This window comes from Haliaeetus albicilla, chromosome 5 (assembly GCF_947461875.1).
Source record: "Haliaeetus albicilla chromosome 5, bHalAlb1.1, whole genome shotgun sequence".
In the NCBI taxonomy this organism is placed as follows: Eukaryota; Metazoa; Chordata; class Aves; order Accipitriformes; family Accipitridae; genus Haliaeetus; species Haliaeetus albicilla.
Window position 1 is genome coordinate 46,565,610 of NC_091487.1, and position 16,589 is coordinate 46,582,198.

The 16,589-nt window shown below is 42.2% G+C and overlaps 1 protein-coding gene and 1 long non-coding RNA gene across 2 annotated transcripts in view; both read right to left on the reverse strand.

Moving 5' to 3' along the window:
- The window catches only part of EXT2 (exostosin glycosyltransferase 2), an 80,242-nt gene extending 67,390 nt beyond the window's left edge, over positions 1 to 12,852 (reverse strand). Inside the window, exons 1-5 of the mRNA XM_069784665.1 lie at positions 12,721 to 12,852; positions 10,283 to 10,842; positions 10,018 to 10,107; positions 4,819 to 4,935; positions 470 to 665 (exon numbers count right to left, since the gene is read on the reverse strand). Of these exons, the coding sequence (XP_069640766.1) occupies positions 470 to 665; positions 4,819 to 4,935; positions 10,018 to 10,107; positions 10,283 to 10,842; positions 12,721 to 12,852 (1,095 nt within the window). The remainder of the gene's footprint in view (positions 1 to 469; positions 666 to 4,818; positions 4,936 to 10,017; positions 10,108 to 10,282; positions 10,843 to 12,720) is intronic.
- LOC138685538 (uncharacterized) lies at positions 5,501 to 10,005 on the reverse strand. The gene is made up of 2 exons (XR_011324844.1): positions 9,078 to 10,005; positions 5,501 to 6,117 (listed from the first exon to the last, which is right to left on the reverse strand). It is a non-coding gene; the product is annotated as an uncharacterized lncRNA (long non-coding RNA).
- Positions 12,853 to 16,589: the final 3,737 nt, after the last annotated feature.

A 16,589-nucleotide genomic window follows, 5' to 3' on the forward strand; every position in this document is an offset into this window, starting at 1 on the left:
AATTCATGGCTGCTGAAGGTCATTTTGCCAGTTATTCTAGAGGGCATAGATTCCAATGTTCTTCCCCAATTGTAAAGTGAGCAATTTTGTCTGGCCTCCAAAAGTTTCTCCTCCCACTGCTGCTGGATTTGCCAGTATCTTTGTATCATTTTTTAAGTTTACATGACATTGTCATGTGTTACTAGAAGACCACCATGACCAACCTCATGAAGTTGTTATACATAAGCAGTGTTTTCAAATTGCAGCGTAATCTGCATATCAGTTTGAGTACATAGTTCTTGGTCCTCTTAAAAATAAGAATAAAGTTAGGATATAATAGTCAAGCTAACATAACAAATTATGCAGTTTCAAAACATAGCCGCAAGTTAACTAAATACAAGGAAGTACCCTACCAGTGCTAAACAGGAACAGCCCCAAAGCTAAGACGGTCACCAAGGGGAAGAGAAGTTTGCAGGAAAGACAGCCTTACCTGAAGCACTTGAGGATAATCAAACACTTGATTCTTGTGACAGCGTTTGCGAACAGCAGGGACCCCATCTGACAGATTTGTACATTTGTCTAGGATCAACACTGATTCTCCATTCTCAGCTTGAAGAGCTTCCAACTCAGACCGGTATTCTGGGTGCAGAGCCATTTGAGATGACAGAATGAAATACCTGCGAGGACTGAAAAACCACAGCAAAGTTAGCTGACAGCACTGTGAGTTTACTTCCAAGCCACTCTAGAACACATTTACTTCCACCCTGGAAAAGCAGAGCAAGATTAACTGAAAGTGGAGACACTGCCAAGACTGTATTTTCAGACAAGGCTGGAAAGGGTAATGATGCAATACAATTAAATCTTGGATAGTAAGTGGCTCAGCATTATTTACAACTTTGAATAAATCTGTACTTGGAAAGAGTGTTTACTACATTAGAATAGGCACTTGCATTATAACCTCTATTATAAACTGAAATAAACATTATTTAGTTACATATTAAAACAGCTTGCTTCTGATGCCAGGATTGTTTATTCTTTTGTTTGGTGTTTGTGTACCATAACAAAATAGATAGGACACTGAATGCTGTTGCTAGTTTCTCCTCCCATATATTTTCTCATCAATTTTAATTGAAAAAAGATGCTGAACTGACAACTCTGCTACCCTGTGCTTATTTAGTCTTGATACAGCAACAGGAGTAGCAGGACAAGCTCATCTCATTAGCTGTAATTCAGTTCCATCCCTTTTGGGCACCTTAAAAGCAACATTTCCAGGACAAAGTTGAAGGCCCATTATCCCATTCACTCTCAACTCCTATCATGTTCCAAAACCATGAATATTTCAAATGTGCCTTAATACTGAAATGTTGCAAGACATTAATTAACATTGGAGGTAAAATACACAGGAATACAGTCTCAAATTAGGTGCTCACTGCTTTAAAAAGGTAGGTTTATGTTGGAAAATAGTACGTCATGTAATTGTTATACTCATTCTCATCTACTTTGGTTTCATTTTAAACAGGTCAGCTAAGTCAGACTGCTCCACCGCTCCCCATTGAAAGGAACACACAGTGAGTGCCTGCCCTCACACTGCCAAAAGAACACAGGAAACATGAGGCCTGCACTTAGGATTCCAGTTCTACTCCATGTGATGCTATCTTTAATTTACAGCTCTGAAAACACATACAAACACACACTTTATAAAGTCAGACCTCTCCTGCTGCTCTTCTCACCTCTTCTACTCATTCTCATGCCAGTCACTTTTGTTGCTCCAATTCACAGATGAGACTTGCATAGAATTTTTTTTAACATTCTTTTTCCCAAGCCTCCAGCTGCTACCAACTTGCTACCAGCAGCTCTACAGAATATATATTTCTAGCAGAGGTATATTTAAAACATTTTAAACAAACCGACTAAAAAGGAGAGTAAATCAAAACCCCTCAGTTCAGCTCTGTTAAGTGGAATAAAAAAAGGATTTGCCTCAAAAAAAAGGAAGTACTGCTGCAGATGAGTGATAATAAATGCCTATAACCAGCTAAAAATTATGCAGGTTTGTTTGTGTATATGTTTAAAACCAAGTTTTGCCCTGAAACTGTCATTATCCTATGACACTCAAAATCTAGCTATCAAATCTTGCTACAAAAGAAAGTACGTCCCAGCCCCCAGGAAATAACACACTAGTGCAGTGGAATGTAATAATTTATCCCAAGTAAGCCCAAATTCTTAGCATCGTTTCATTGTCACACTCCTCCTGCACAAAGCAATCGAACCTGCGAATGTGTTTCAATTAGTAATGCTAACTGGCCACTAGATGGTACTCCGGAGACGACAATCTATTCCTCACCAAAAAAACCCCAAAACCCAGAACTATGAGAACATGGAAGCTCCAACACCTTCACTGAACGCAGACTCATGCATTGCATCAGTTCCCACACAACAGTTCCTCTTATCCAACCTAAAACCAGACATAGCATTTAGCTGACTACACGGACGTGAAAAATATGACTGCATCTCTCTTTACAATTGGTTCTATACATGCTGAAGCCTATCATCACGTTCATGCTTTCCAGAGAGAAATACAAAGCACGCCTTCACTCTGTGTCAGACTGTAATAATACTTGAGATCTATGAAGAATCGATTGGGATGCAACCAGATGCCCCTACATTGGCCTGGACCAGGAGCATCACAAGCAGGAACATAAAGGGTGTGAGCAAAGCAAACCACTATTGCACAAGTTTGTCCTGTAATTGACTGTGAATCTTACTTGGAGCAGCCCACAGCAACAGCAAGAGCACTCCCATTACCAGAGAAGACAGTTGAAGCCAAAGTACAATAACTTTTTGTGTCCAATGGTGGCAGCACCCTTTCAATCGGTTTTCAACTTTAATAAATTCATATACTCTACAAGATGCTGTCAGAAAAAAGGACCTAAAGTTTCTGCATTTCTGAACTTGATCTTCACAATCAGTGGACATGTCATTTACCCCCATTGCCTCAGTCTGCCCATCTTTCAAACCATAACAGAGATAAGACCTTGCTACAGTGAAACATTTTCAGCTGTCTAATTAAGAGGGTTATGAAATATTAAAAAAGCAGTCTGCCATAACCAATTAAAACATGTCTTCAGACTTCTATGTACTCTTGTGCTGAAGACATGAATGGATTAGAGAAACCACCACTTTCCAGGGTAGTTCATTTTAACGGCTAATTACATGCTCTGTTAAAATTAGTGCTTTATTTCCCACTTGTCTTGCTTTACTTCCAGCTACAAGGTTGGGGGGGGGTTGTTTGTGTTTATATCTTACTCCATTAAAAAAGAAAAAAATAAAATCAGTATTCTAAGCTCTGGATGTAACTATTGCCATAATGAAATCAGCTCTCCTTCTTTTTCATGAGCCAACCACGCTAACCTCCTTAAGATTCATTCTGCAAGAACTTCTTCCCTTCAGAGCTGTATTTACAGGCTTCTCCTGCTCCAAACTCTTGATGTCATTTTGGAAGGACTTCAGAACCAGAAAAACATCTAAACTGATTTACAAATAATGTATCCGTAAGATATACAGAGGTAAAGATGACATCCTCACTCCTATTTTCCTATTACTCATTCAAAGTTTGCACTGGCTGATACTACCTGAGGCACTTGTGTTGATCCCCATGATCCCTTCTAGCTCTTTAAAGTCACAATGGAGGTATAGCACACTTCTTTTATCATTGCAATAGTGATCTTTTGCCATTACTTTGCTTTTATGTATCCTAAAATAAATTGTCTGAAGTAATGATTTATTAGGGAATTGTCCTGGTTTCGGCTGGGATAGAGTTCATTTTCTTCCTAGTAGCTGGTACAGCATGTTTTGGATTTAGTGTAAGAATAATGCTGATAACACACTGATGTTTTAGTTGTCACCAAACAGCACTTATCTGAAGTTAAGGATTTTTCAGTTTCCCATGCTCTGCCATTAAGCAGGTGTACAAGAAGCTGGGAGGGAGCACGGCCAGGACAGCTGACCCGAACTAGCCAAAGTGATATTCCATACCATAGAACATCATGCTCAGTAAATAAAATGGGGGGAGCTGGCCAGGAGGGGGAGATCGCTGCCCAGGCATCAGTCAGCAGGTGGTGAGCAACTGCATTGTGCATCACTTGTCTTGTTGGTTTTGGGTTTTTTTTTGGTTGGGTTTTTCTTTTTTTTTTTAATTTTATTATATTCCTTTTCATTACAATTATTATATTTTTTATTATTACTATTATTGTTAGTATTACATTTTATTTTACTTTAGTTATTAAATTGTTCTTATCTCAACCCATGAGTTTTACTTTTTTTTTTTTCCCCTCCCGATTCTCCTCCTCACCCCACTGGGTGGGGAGAAGGAGGTAAGCAAGCGGCTGCATGGTGCCTAGTTGCTGGCTGGGCTTAAACCACGACAGGAATCTATAGTGCTCTGAATTACTGCCCTGCTTTACTTACACTTTAAAGAAACCAAACATATTAACAACTACTTTTCTTTATATCCAAAATATCTTAGCTCACTGGAAATATTGAATTTAATTCTACTAGAAACACCGTCATGCTGTCATATTTCACAGTTCACTTTCAAGAGTGGGAAAAACAGAATCACTCCAAAAAAATCCTCAGTTCGCAGCTAAACCACACACTGGCAGATGCGCCATGGCCATTAGCACTGGAACCATCATATATTTTAATAGCGAGAGCTATTAAAAGCAACTCTTACAAAATTGCCCAAGCCCACCAACAAGTTAGTAGCTATATTTATTTTTTATCAGCATCAATTTTAAACATGATATTGAATATACTTCGCCCAATTCATGGGAATTGCTTTACCCTGGTCCTCTTTCTGGCAGATCCACTTCCCCCGACAACGGGCTGTAAACAGGAATACTGACATCGTAGCCTTGCCGGTAAGTCCATGTGGAGAAGCCTCCACCAGCCAGCAGAGCTCTGAAAAAATACAAGAAAGAGACTTTAAACAGAGTATGTACACCATTCAAACTCGGAGCGCGATTTACTGATTGTCATTACCAGAACATCGAGAAGATGCATGCTCCGAGATAAGTTTTTCCATCAGCTTTTGTCAGTGGCATTTTTCATGCATTTTTTCGGTTCACTTCAGTTTTCATGAACTGGGCTTACTGCCAGACTGAATCTAGTCATCAACGGAATGCTTACGATTGCATATGATCACTGAGGAATGGACCATTTTTGTATTAATATAGGGAAATCTAATCTATCGCAGTCATTATGACAATTTTGCATTTCTGCAAGCTTACATGTCCTAAGTCAATTTTAATTTAAATAAATACATTCTTAATTATTTATACTAGTTAACATATTCCTCAGTGCCTGCACTAAAATAGGGTATAGCACAGCTGTCAAAGTGTAGAGACAAGCTACATCTGAGATACAAGTCCAGGTACAGTAACATAGTATTTTGTCAGTTTACAGTGACTCTGGACTTCTCAGGCTAGAAAATAAAATGGAGTTACTTGCAACTGTATTTTCAAAGTGATCATACAAACTAGTGAAATTTATTTCATTTTTATATTACACAAAAAATGCTATAAACAGAAAACTTGACAAGAACTCTGTATGTTCTGAAACTAACTTCCAACAGTAGAGGCTGCTTGGGACACTATATGCTAGAGAGCATGGGAATCATCAAAGATTGATAAACGAAGATGTAACTCAACCTCCCAACAGGATGACCCCAATTGTCTGTGGCTTTTCCTATATGGGACAACCTTTTGTCACACAGAAGAGCTTTAAGAAACAGAAGAGAACAATGTGTACAGAAGAAAGCAATGCATCATTCACAATGCCAGAAAAAAAGGGTTTGTTACTATCTCCTATCCCAAATCAGGCTGCTTTGAAATATGCTAGTAAAGGACATCAGCTTTTCAGTTGCCATTTCTTTTTCAGTGACCAGGTGGCACCATGAAAGAAGCTCATATTCTGCTTCTTTAGTGAGACTTCTCAAACAGCTGATCAAACTTTCAGTCCTTTGTCACCAAACAGCAGGGCATGCTATGCTTTAAATTCCATCAGGGATGCTGGGTCTACTTATGGTACCATACAAAGTAGTTCGGAGAAAAGTATTTCACCAATTCCAGTTTCTCTCCTCCTCTGTGGAAAGAAGCAGAACACAAATACACCACTACACCAGGCACTGCAGAAAGGATCTTGAGGAGCTGTACCCATTGTAGCAGCTATGATTACAGCCAAAAGTCTTATTATCACAAGCTTGTATACTGTCACAGTTCAGATCCAAGCAGGCACATGTCTCATCAGTAATTAGAACAGACACATCAGAACAAAAAGTCAAGGTGAGACTGGAAGAGGCACTGACAATCCATTAGCTGATATTCTCGTTTTCAGATATGACTGAATGAAATCCTTAGTATAGTGCTTGGAGAAGCAGTTTTTCCACAGCTGTTATACAACAGATGATCGTTATACCTAATTATCATCGAAGACCTATCCATTTTTTCCTATCAGAACATGACACCCCAGATAAACACCAGTACGTTCTGCCTGTTCTAACCCCCATCAGATGTCCCATGGGATACTTCACTTCCTGCTCTGACCTGCAGCACAGTTATTCAGCGTTCAAACACCACAAACACACTTTGCCATAAATGTGACTTCACCCAAGTAGTCAAGCAAGCAGTCCTAAGTGTTGTTTAAGAAACTCTTTGAAAATCCCAGGCTCTGGATTAGAGGATCTGGATTAGAGATGCATTCAGCTTGATGACAATTACAAAAGCAAAACAACTTGCCCTTTATTACCCCTCAGTCAGAACACAAACTATGGTGGGAGCAGAAATCAACTCGAGAACAGGATGATAAATCACATACGTGCTGAGTGAGAATTTCTGTTCCAAATCAAGTGATTACTTTGGATTCCTTTCCAATGCGTGCCCCCCCCCGCCCCGGTAACATGTACAATGCTGTTATGACTAGGTCTCAACCTTGAAGCTGCGTGTTCCTATCTTACCCATATTAACTCAGTTACAAGCAGGGAGAAAAAAATCGGCTTGGGTGTTGCTTTTCTTGCACTTCATATCCCCCTCCTCTTTTTTTAACACACACACACACCCCGCCCCAATTGGGAAACTACAACCAGATTGTTTTAATTGGATCCGGTGAAAACATGACAGCACCTCATCAGCCTTGAGAAAGCAGGTGTGTGTCATGCAGACTTTCACCTAAATAAACCCACAGGGAACCAACACCAGTTAAATAATGCCACTCAGATTTTCATTGTCCAGTGCAGTAAGGGAGATATTAACTCCTAATGTACTCAAGACAAATAATCTTTAAATTGCACTGATCAGTGAGGAATATGCCTGTTCCTGAGCAACTTCTCACCACTTTTCAGATATTGATCCTTCTTTCTCTCCAGGAAGTGCCCTAACTGGTCTGTACTCTAAATGTTTCTGCCCAGCTGCCATCATCATCAGCTTGCTGCCAGGCTTCACAAGTCACTGAAACCCAATTCATCAACTGAAGCAGAACGAAAAATTATCTTAGTTCATATGTTCAATTCTACAGCTACAGAGTAGCTTTGCAAAAGAAATCCTTTCATCCTCATTATTGTACCAAATTCAATAGCACTTATTAACAAATAATAAAGAGCTTATTTTTTAAGTTTTATGGCAGGAGATTACATATGTTATAGCAGCTAATACCAGCAACATTGCCTCCATCCCCACAAGGCAGACTTCCATCTTTGAAATAATGGAATAAAGAGCTTTTACATTGTCTTTGGAAATTGGATTTAAAGATTTAATAAACAAACAACCCCTTAGTGAGGTAACTCAGCTAAAGACTTTTCCAGACATAAAAATATAACTGAACTCCCCTTTGCGTATAAGGTCTTATTTTACCTGGATTAATATTCTGCAGCAAATCAACAGAACACAACTCTAGCAAACCTCATGATCCACTACTGTTCAACTATGTATGATCTCTGATAATATGCCGAATAGAGAAGGCAGGCCACACTCCCTGTACAAACTTCACAAATATTACCTGTGTATTTCACAAGCTATCCACAAAATCTCACAATTCCAGTCTTTCTGGAGCTGTACTGGTACAGTTCAGGCCAGTCATTCAAAACCAATTGAACTTGCCAACGTACCTTTATTTTGGACTGCAGCCTCTCACCCTGTGATGCTGCAAACAACTGTCCTTCACACTTTGTTAACTACCCATTCTGTAACGTGTGGACATTCTCAAATTAAGAAAACACTTAGGTTGCTTGTTCTGTTAGACATGAATGAAGATCTCCAGAGGTCTCCAAAATCATACTGTAACCTCATACTGCACCACTCAGGCCCTTCCAGGACTAGGTCCACAGTACTGACTTTTTCATAGATCCCTTGTCTTCACACCTGTGACCTGTAGTACAGGTTCCGTACTACACTGAATACAGTCTAACTGTTGGCTGCCTACAAAAAGGAGGTTCCACCTTTTTTCTGTCCCAAGCACTGTTATTGCCTCTCTTATGTATTACAGATAGTGATCGTACAGCTGCAGGGAGAGTCAGTTTGGCAAGCTATGACAACAGCAGTATGCCAAAAAAGATTTGATTTTTTTTTTTGTTATTCAAATCACTCGGCTTTCCATGTTAGCATGACAAACACTTAGAACAAACGCCTACCAAAATAATACATTTCCTGCATACTAAGCCAAGACACATAAGGCCAAATATAAATGGGCATTTGATATAAATGACACAGAAAAATTAAATTAAAAAACAGTTGTGCAGTGTAAGAAATCTACTGCATTCAATTAATAAACCTACTTCTTCGATAGACATATGCATCTACAAACACACAGTCCCAGAGCAGTCCATTCCATTAAACAGAGCATTGCCAAATGAAAATCCCCCTTAAGAAGTATAAATATTAAGATAACAAATACAAGTATTTACTAACAAATTAACAGGTTTGGTTATGTAAGAATGATGCTTGACTGCCCTCTTCAGGCTAACCCACATGCATATAACATATTTCACAGAGAAGTAAAAAACTAAAGCCTTACTTCACAGTCAGTGATTTAATTACAATGAGTAAACTTACTCTTTGAACATGTCCAGAAAACACATGTTCTGTTCTGGCGTTGAAGGATGTTTTAAATCATCTTTGGTGCAAAGAAATCAAGATATACTCCATACACAAACATCTTAGCAAAGATCCCTTATTTCAGGCAAGATTTTGTTGACATTTGGCAGAAGAAAGTTAACCTTGACCCTCAAGAGAGGGACTGGTTACAGGACCTAACTCAGCAGAACTAAGCACATACAGGCTAATCTAGTAGAAACATATTCAGTAACAGTATCTAAGCTAAATAAGTGTGTCTTATTCCAATTTTCTTTGCCTTACAACCTCCTTTCCTCTTCCAAAAGTAAACTATTCTGCAAGTGAAAACTGAGCTCAGGATTCACACCTTTTAAGTTTCTGGCAAATATTTTCAAAACACACTTGCCAGAGAACAACTAAAAGCATTTGACCAATTACTAATACAGTGTAATTGTTAAGCTAATGAAAACTCATGAAATTCACCACAGTTTTGTCTAGTAGAGCAGCTGCTTTAAAATGCCCTTGAGGCACCTGACTTCTATCAAAAACTTGCAGCTACAATCATCTTTGAACTTCTAATTTGCATCAAATGGGACATTCTGTAAAGCGTTCAGGTTCAGTAACACACAAGATACACTTCTAACCTCAAGATTCTCCATCCTTGCTGTAGCAAGCCCAACAGCTAAGAGCAAATGCTGTCAGCCACATCCCATATAAAATTAAGGATGGGGCTAAACCGTCAGATTTCAGGAGCAAACACTTGTCCTATACAAGACAGGGACTTCTCTACTTCCCTTTTTTGAGAAGAGAGGAAGTCATATTCCAGCTTTGTTATGGTTAAGGAGCATGTCCTTTGCTATCAGCTGCACTTCTGAGCTTGTTGCTTCTTCAGTAGCATTTAAACCCAGATCTGTGCATTCAAACACAGCAAAACGCATACCTGTCTCTAGGAACATCTAGGGCAGTATTATAATCTGGTGGCCCTCCAGGCAGCATATTGAAGAGCAAGTGATTTGTGCCTCGATCCCACCTAAGGCAAACGAAGAAACAGACAACAATTAGAAAGGTGGTCTTTACATACGGATTATAAGTTCTGTCAAAGCCTAGCTCTGGCATTGACTCACTACATCCTCCCCTCCTGCATTAACCTTAGTTTTTTCCACTTTGTGTTCTTTAAATTCACATACTGAAGTTTCAGTAAGTACCTGGATAACTGTGCCAAAGCCTGAGCTGTCTCCTTGATACGGAGCGCATTCTGATTGAGGACATCTATGGATGGCACAAAAAGGCAGGCCCGGTTGACATCATCAGTGTAGAATTCACTGTCAGAGATGGCAGTTAGCAGCTCATTGTATTCCCTGGAAATGGTGTTGCTCACCGAGGTCCCGTATTCATCCACATACTTTTTCAGTGAGTAGATGTATACCTTGATTTTGTTTTTGGGATTGAAGCCACATCGATAGACATCAAAGCAGGTGTGCATCCTGCAGCTGAGGTCTCCCCGCTCAGGAATGGGGCTATCAGCAGGAAGCTTGACTACAGGCACATCATGGACACTGCGTTTTTCAACGGTCCAGTCACTGGATGACTCAATGGAGTGAGGCCAGAACTGGAACATTCCTGTGGCAATTAGGCCAAGCAGAACTATGGAAAAGAGAGTGATGTAGTAGATGCGATGCTTGGTTTTCATCCTTGGGATGAGGGCTGGACCCCGGGTGTTATATTTGGCCGACGCACACATAATGGAATCAATTATCTCTTGTCTCTACAAAACAGAAAGAGAGACGTTTTAGGATGAACTGTGGAAGAGATACCTAGTTATCACAATGCAGAGAAACATCCAGTTAACACCTTCAAGACACGTTTTTGCCTTGGCAGATTACAGTAAAATTTCTTCAGATGCTCACATGTGCCGCCAAAACGTAAGAAGCCAACTGGGACCACCACTTGGCAAGGACTACATGAGCCTGATCTGCTGGGCCTGCCTGTAATGAAATGATGTTGGTCAGTTAACAACCACACATGAGAAAAGGACATGGCTTGGGCAGTGAGGGGAGGAAGAAATTTCACACACTACAGAAGTAGTAAGTCCTCATAGGTGCCATTCCATCTATGTCTAAGTGTATTCATAGTGAACACTAATAAAAAAATAAAACACTTATCTACAAGTGAAGAGAAACAACCTGGATACCCCACAAAGGGCTTGTAACAGGGCATCACACAGAACTTAGGATCATGATACTCCTTCAAATGTAAAGGTGCTTTCAAACTGAATTTTACAGAAGCCCTGCCAAAACCTGCCAGAATGATGCTAAACTACTTCTGTCAAGAAAAAGGAATTCATTTGTCATCTTTGTCAATATGCCTTTTGGGGCAAAAAAGCGTTCTATGAGCTGCCACCGCAGCCACATTAGAAAAGCATTTAAATAATAGTTCACTGCAGTCTGAATAACACTTGTAGTGAAAAACATAGTGTAATATAAAGTGTCACAAAGAGTCACACAACTACTGTCATCTTTGATGTTTCTTACAAGTTTTTACACACAGAATTGTGGTTCCAGCAAGAGGCAATTTATAATAACTACTACAGATTGAAGAATCAGCTACTTGTTGCATACAAAAACCTGTCTAGGTTTTCAACTAAAGCTTCCATAATAAATAAATCCAACCTGAACTCTGCACAGTGGGAGCTTTTTAAATGTAGTAAGCATGTTCTTCCTGAAGAAGAATGTGGATGGTATAATTATGTGTTTTCCTTTTGGACAAATGGGATGTTTTCTTGCTTTGTGAGGAAGAAGAAAGTCTGACAGTACAGCAGGCAACAAATATGAAGAAAAGAAGTATCAATAAGGCATTAAATGGTCTTTATGACAAATCGGGTTATGTTTATTTGGCAGTTCTTAACAAAAGACTGTTAGGATGGGGTGGCTAACGCGTGAACTGACTGTACTTACAGCTGCACAAAAATAATCTCAGACACTAATAAATATTCCACTTTTAGTGGCTGCTCTCATCAATTCACATTCTGATTCCGGAGAGAGCTTTTAAAGCCTGCTGTACAAGGCAACACGCACGCGACGCTGTTATCAGGACAGATACCGAAATGCTACATTACTATCAGTTTAATAACTTCAAACTTTCCATATGCTTCTGATTGTTAACCACGTTATTCCTCCTTCCTGATACAGCGCCAGAACCACTCGTGTTACAACAAAGATTACACATTTGCAGCAAGCATTTGAGTCACACAGCAAAGCTGTCTAGACCTAAGCCGGGGGGGGGGGGGGGGGGGGGTGAACCTGAATGAAATGTAACTCTCCACCCGTGGAACCGTTTAATCACTTTTACACGGCACACAACCCACTCGGGCACAAGACAAGGTCTACCAGCATTTGGAGTATTACAAATAAGAAGGATAAGACACAGAAGCCAAAGAGGGGGTAAAAAAAAAAAAAAAAAAAGAAAAAGTAACAGAGGCGGCCCCCGCGAGTCTTATCCTACAGGATAAAGTCCTACCCGCGGACGGAACGGCCGCCGGCTGCCGCCAAGGCCCGTGAGGGCCCGGTCCGGCCCGGTCTCCCCCTCCACACGGCACCGGGTCCAGGCGAGCCGAACCCCGCACCGCCTAACCGCCCAGACTCACCTCCGCCCGCAGTCGCTCAGGCCCCACCGCCCGCACCGCCAGCTCGCTGCCGGCCCCACGGAGCGGGGCAGGCCGGCTGCTTCGCCCGCCGCCGCCGCCGCCACCGGGCCTGGCAGGGGCCAGGCTGCGCATGCGCGCTGCCCCACCGGCGCCGCGGCCGAAGAGCGTCGCCGTCCGACCGCGCCGGCGCCAAGGGCGCCCCCTGGCGGCGGGAGGGCGGAACGGGCAGGAGGGGACGGCTCAGGGCGCGGGCTGGAGCCCGCCAACGGGCGCAGGGGGTTTAACGCCCTTTATGAATTTACCCGTGACGTTAGCCCTTTTTTAGGGGGAAAAACACCCTCGGTACCTCCAAACGGCAAACGTTTCCAGGCGGCAAACGTTTCCAGGCCGAAGCCGTGCCCTCTCCTCCTCCCCTCCCTCACGTTCCTGCCTCCACAGCCATGGCGGCCGGGTCCCCTCCAAGGCCTGCCGTACGGTCCGGCGAGTTTTCTCGGCTGCCGGGTGACTTTCCTTCCAAATCGGCACCGGCTTCAGCCCCACCCCAGCGACTGAAGGCTGGCTGCGGGATTCGGGAAGGCCTCTCCCCGCCGAAGGGACGTTGTTCCAGTCAGAAAGGGCGCGGGGACGACGTGAGCGTTTGTCCGGGTGTACAAAATTTGTGCCGATGAGCCCTGCGCCGCCCAGCTTTTCCGTACATTTGAATTCCTGGCTCACTTTCTTCCACTTCTGGGCGCCTTTCCAAAGGTATTCTGGGCTTTCTCATTGACCAAGGCCTCTTGGGTTGCGTGTCGCTTCTGACTTGCTGGATCATGCTACTTAAGTGAGGGGGGAAAAAAAAAAAAAACCAAACCCACACCTTTCCCAAACCCTTCTCAAGAGTAACATCTCTCACCTGTAAACGGTCCTCACCTGTTTACCAGCTCGCCTCTCCTGCCACTCTGAGGATAGATATGGGCTGTCTGAGGAGCAAGTCCTCAGTTTTGTAAAGCCTCTGGTTTCCAGGGAACACTGAAATAGCCATGGAGCTACCAGAGCTCAGCAACGTCCTGCCATGCTAACTTCTCCTGCTGCAGCCACTTCAGTTGCCCAATTTCTGGGCCAGAAGCATCTCTGGTCTGCTACCTGGGATACGAGGCAGGACAGGTCTGGTCCTGGCGTGTAATCCTTGGTTGTTTAAAAGACTCTTACCATGTGTATCTCAAGAGTGACAGCTTTTGCTGGCCTGAAGTGTATTATTCCCATCTTCAATTTTTCTTGTATCCATTTTTATGTATTTGTATCTCATGTGCAATGGTGAGGTGATGGTGTACTATCCTATAATGTGTGTTTGTGAAAGGATGGGGTGTTTGTACCTGTCCCTGCTCTAAACTGAGTCTCTCTCACAAAGTACGGTGTCCTTAAGCAGTCTTGACTGTCAGCAATGGGTTAGTCCTCTTTCACTTCACCTGCCCTTGGGAAAAACCGCTTTCTGCAAAGCCGTCCACATGCACGCACAGAGACAGCTCAGTACTCCCACAAGAAAGGAGAAACGCTGTCACTGCAGTGCTTTCTCTCAAGCTCTTCTCACACACGTTGCATAGCAGGTGATGTAGCATTCTCAGACTCACTGCTACCTTCTTCATCCTGTCCATGACATTCAAAGCCAACAACAGAAAGGACTCATAGATCTTAAAGCATCCTTTCTGAGCACTGGTAATGGCTTTTTCCTCCTCCCTAGCACAAGTTACTAGGGTTTGTTAGAGCATATCATGTTTCTGATTTTAACCCACCAGCTTGAAATTGCTGCGAGCTGCCCCGTTCATAAATCAGAGGCAGGAACTCTCCTTCTGGAGGGTGAATGGACCATGTTTGATTTTGTGAATCAGAAGGGGCACCATTCATGTGCTGGGGCTGCTGGGATGAGTATTGGATCTCCGAAGCCACGGGACTCATCAGCATGAGCCGTGCCTGGATGTGATGGAGCCGGGGAGAGGGGTCTGCAGCCGCCTCGCGTGACGGGGACGCTGGCTGGTCCACGTGCAGCTGGTTGGGGGGGAGCTGGGGACCGGCAAACAGCCTGCACCAGCCCATGCGGTGCCCACAGGCGCTTCCTCTGCCTCCTTGCTCTGCCAGGGAGAAGAAAGTTCATTGAATCAATTGTAGCTGAAATATTCACGGAGGCTTGATGATCGTTTCATCCCTGTAGGAAAATCTGGAAAGCAGTGCAATTTTATTAAAAGCTAGAATTAAAGAAATGCAAGCAGCATCAGCTATTTTATTTCAAAATAGCAAGAAAAATTGAGGATGCAGTCTGTTTTGATAGAGATTTCCCTGAAACCACATCAGGGAGCCTGTTTATATTCTAGTGATGTAGCTAAGCCAGACAAGTCTGCAGCACAGCATCTATTTTTAGACTCCAGGTTGCCATTTATAGCTTGTAAAAATATTCATCAGCATCTGGATAACAGGCTATCAATTTTTATAAATGCACAAGAGAAATCAGCTATTTTACCTCTCTTTGCTTTGCCCTTTTATGTCCCACCTTACATGACTCTTGGGGGGGGGCGGGGATCATCTGGGAGTTTGGTTTTTAAGGGCTTTACCATCATGCCATACATTTGCCTGCTGTTGCATACAGCATCGTGTATTTTCTGCTGGGATGATCAGTATACAGAAGAGAAAGAAATGCTCAGAGAGCCGCCTTCTACTGTGTCTCCCCACACACGTAAAGCAGCTGCGTGTGAGATTATGGTGCATCTTACGCAGTCAGTGCTGGAAGCAGCACATTCTGAAAACACCTTTATAATAAAAGGAGGTAATTTTAAAAAGCAAATATGAAGGGGAAAACTAATGGCTTGGGGACATCTTTTCCACATTATTTTCAACCTATGGCATTGCATAACTAAAAAGCATAGCTCAGTTTTTTCTTCTGAAAAATTTGTTAATGGCTACTACCAATAGGTAAGGTACTGAAAGGGCTTCTAGTATAAGAGAAAGCAGGATACTGTAACAGCCGGGTCATTGCCTTGATTCACTATTTTGTTTTATGGCTTACAACCAAATGATACCCTCATTAAATCAGTTGAGTTTATAACTAGTCCGATCAATAAACTGTATCTAGCAGCCCGTTGCATGGTTTTATCTCTCGAGACAGTCCATCGTACACCTCTAGTGCTCCTGGTTTGTGACTGATGGCGCTGGTCAGTACAGTGATCTGCCTGATGTCTGTGACTCTATGTCCTCGACTGCCTTCCTGAATCGAAAGGAGAAAGAAATGTAAGTACACTTTGGAGGTCTGCTGCTATAGCTCCCACTGAAGTATGTGAGACGTGAAGAGATTCAGTTAGGCAAGTGTTCCCTTCAAAGAAACCATAATGTTGCAGAAACATGCAGATAGAAATACTCTGTCAGTGTACGTTCCCCCCTCCCTAAAGCTTTCAGTTGCCGCGGTTTGCAGATGCATTAATCTTTAATCAATTGAATGCTTTCTGCAGTGAGGTATTCAGGGAAAGAACAGGTCATGACAAGCATTCGCCTAGAATAACTAAGCGCTCGTGCATGAGCTGTGCCATCAGACCTTGCTGGATAGCAGCAGGGAATAGACAGAGAGCTAAAAATAGCCTTTCCTTGCAGTGTTTTTCCAGACTATTTTTGATTCTTCATTTTGATAAGGTCGACTGGCTATTTACTAAAAATAACCAATCCTGGCAAACTGAGGACAAAAAGTAGAGTATTTATAACCATCTCAGACTCTTTAGTACATTTGTCAGCTGCAGATAATCTAGGATCTTGGCATCGGTCCGTTGCCAGTGTTTTATGTAAGTTGGTAATAAATAAAGCATTAATTGGAATGAAGAATGAGTGTATCTTGCCACTCTGATTTTCTCGGA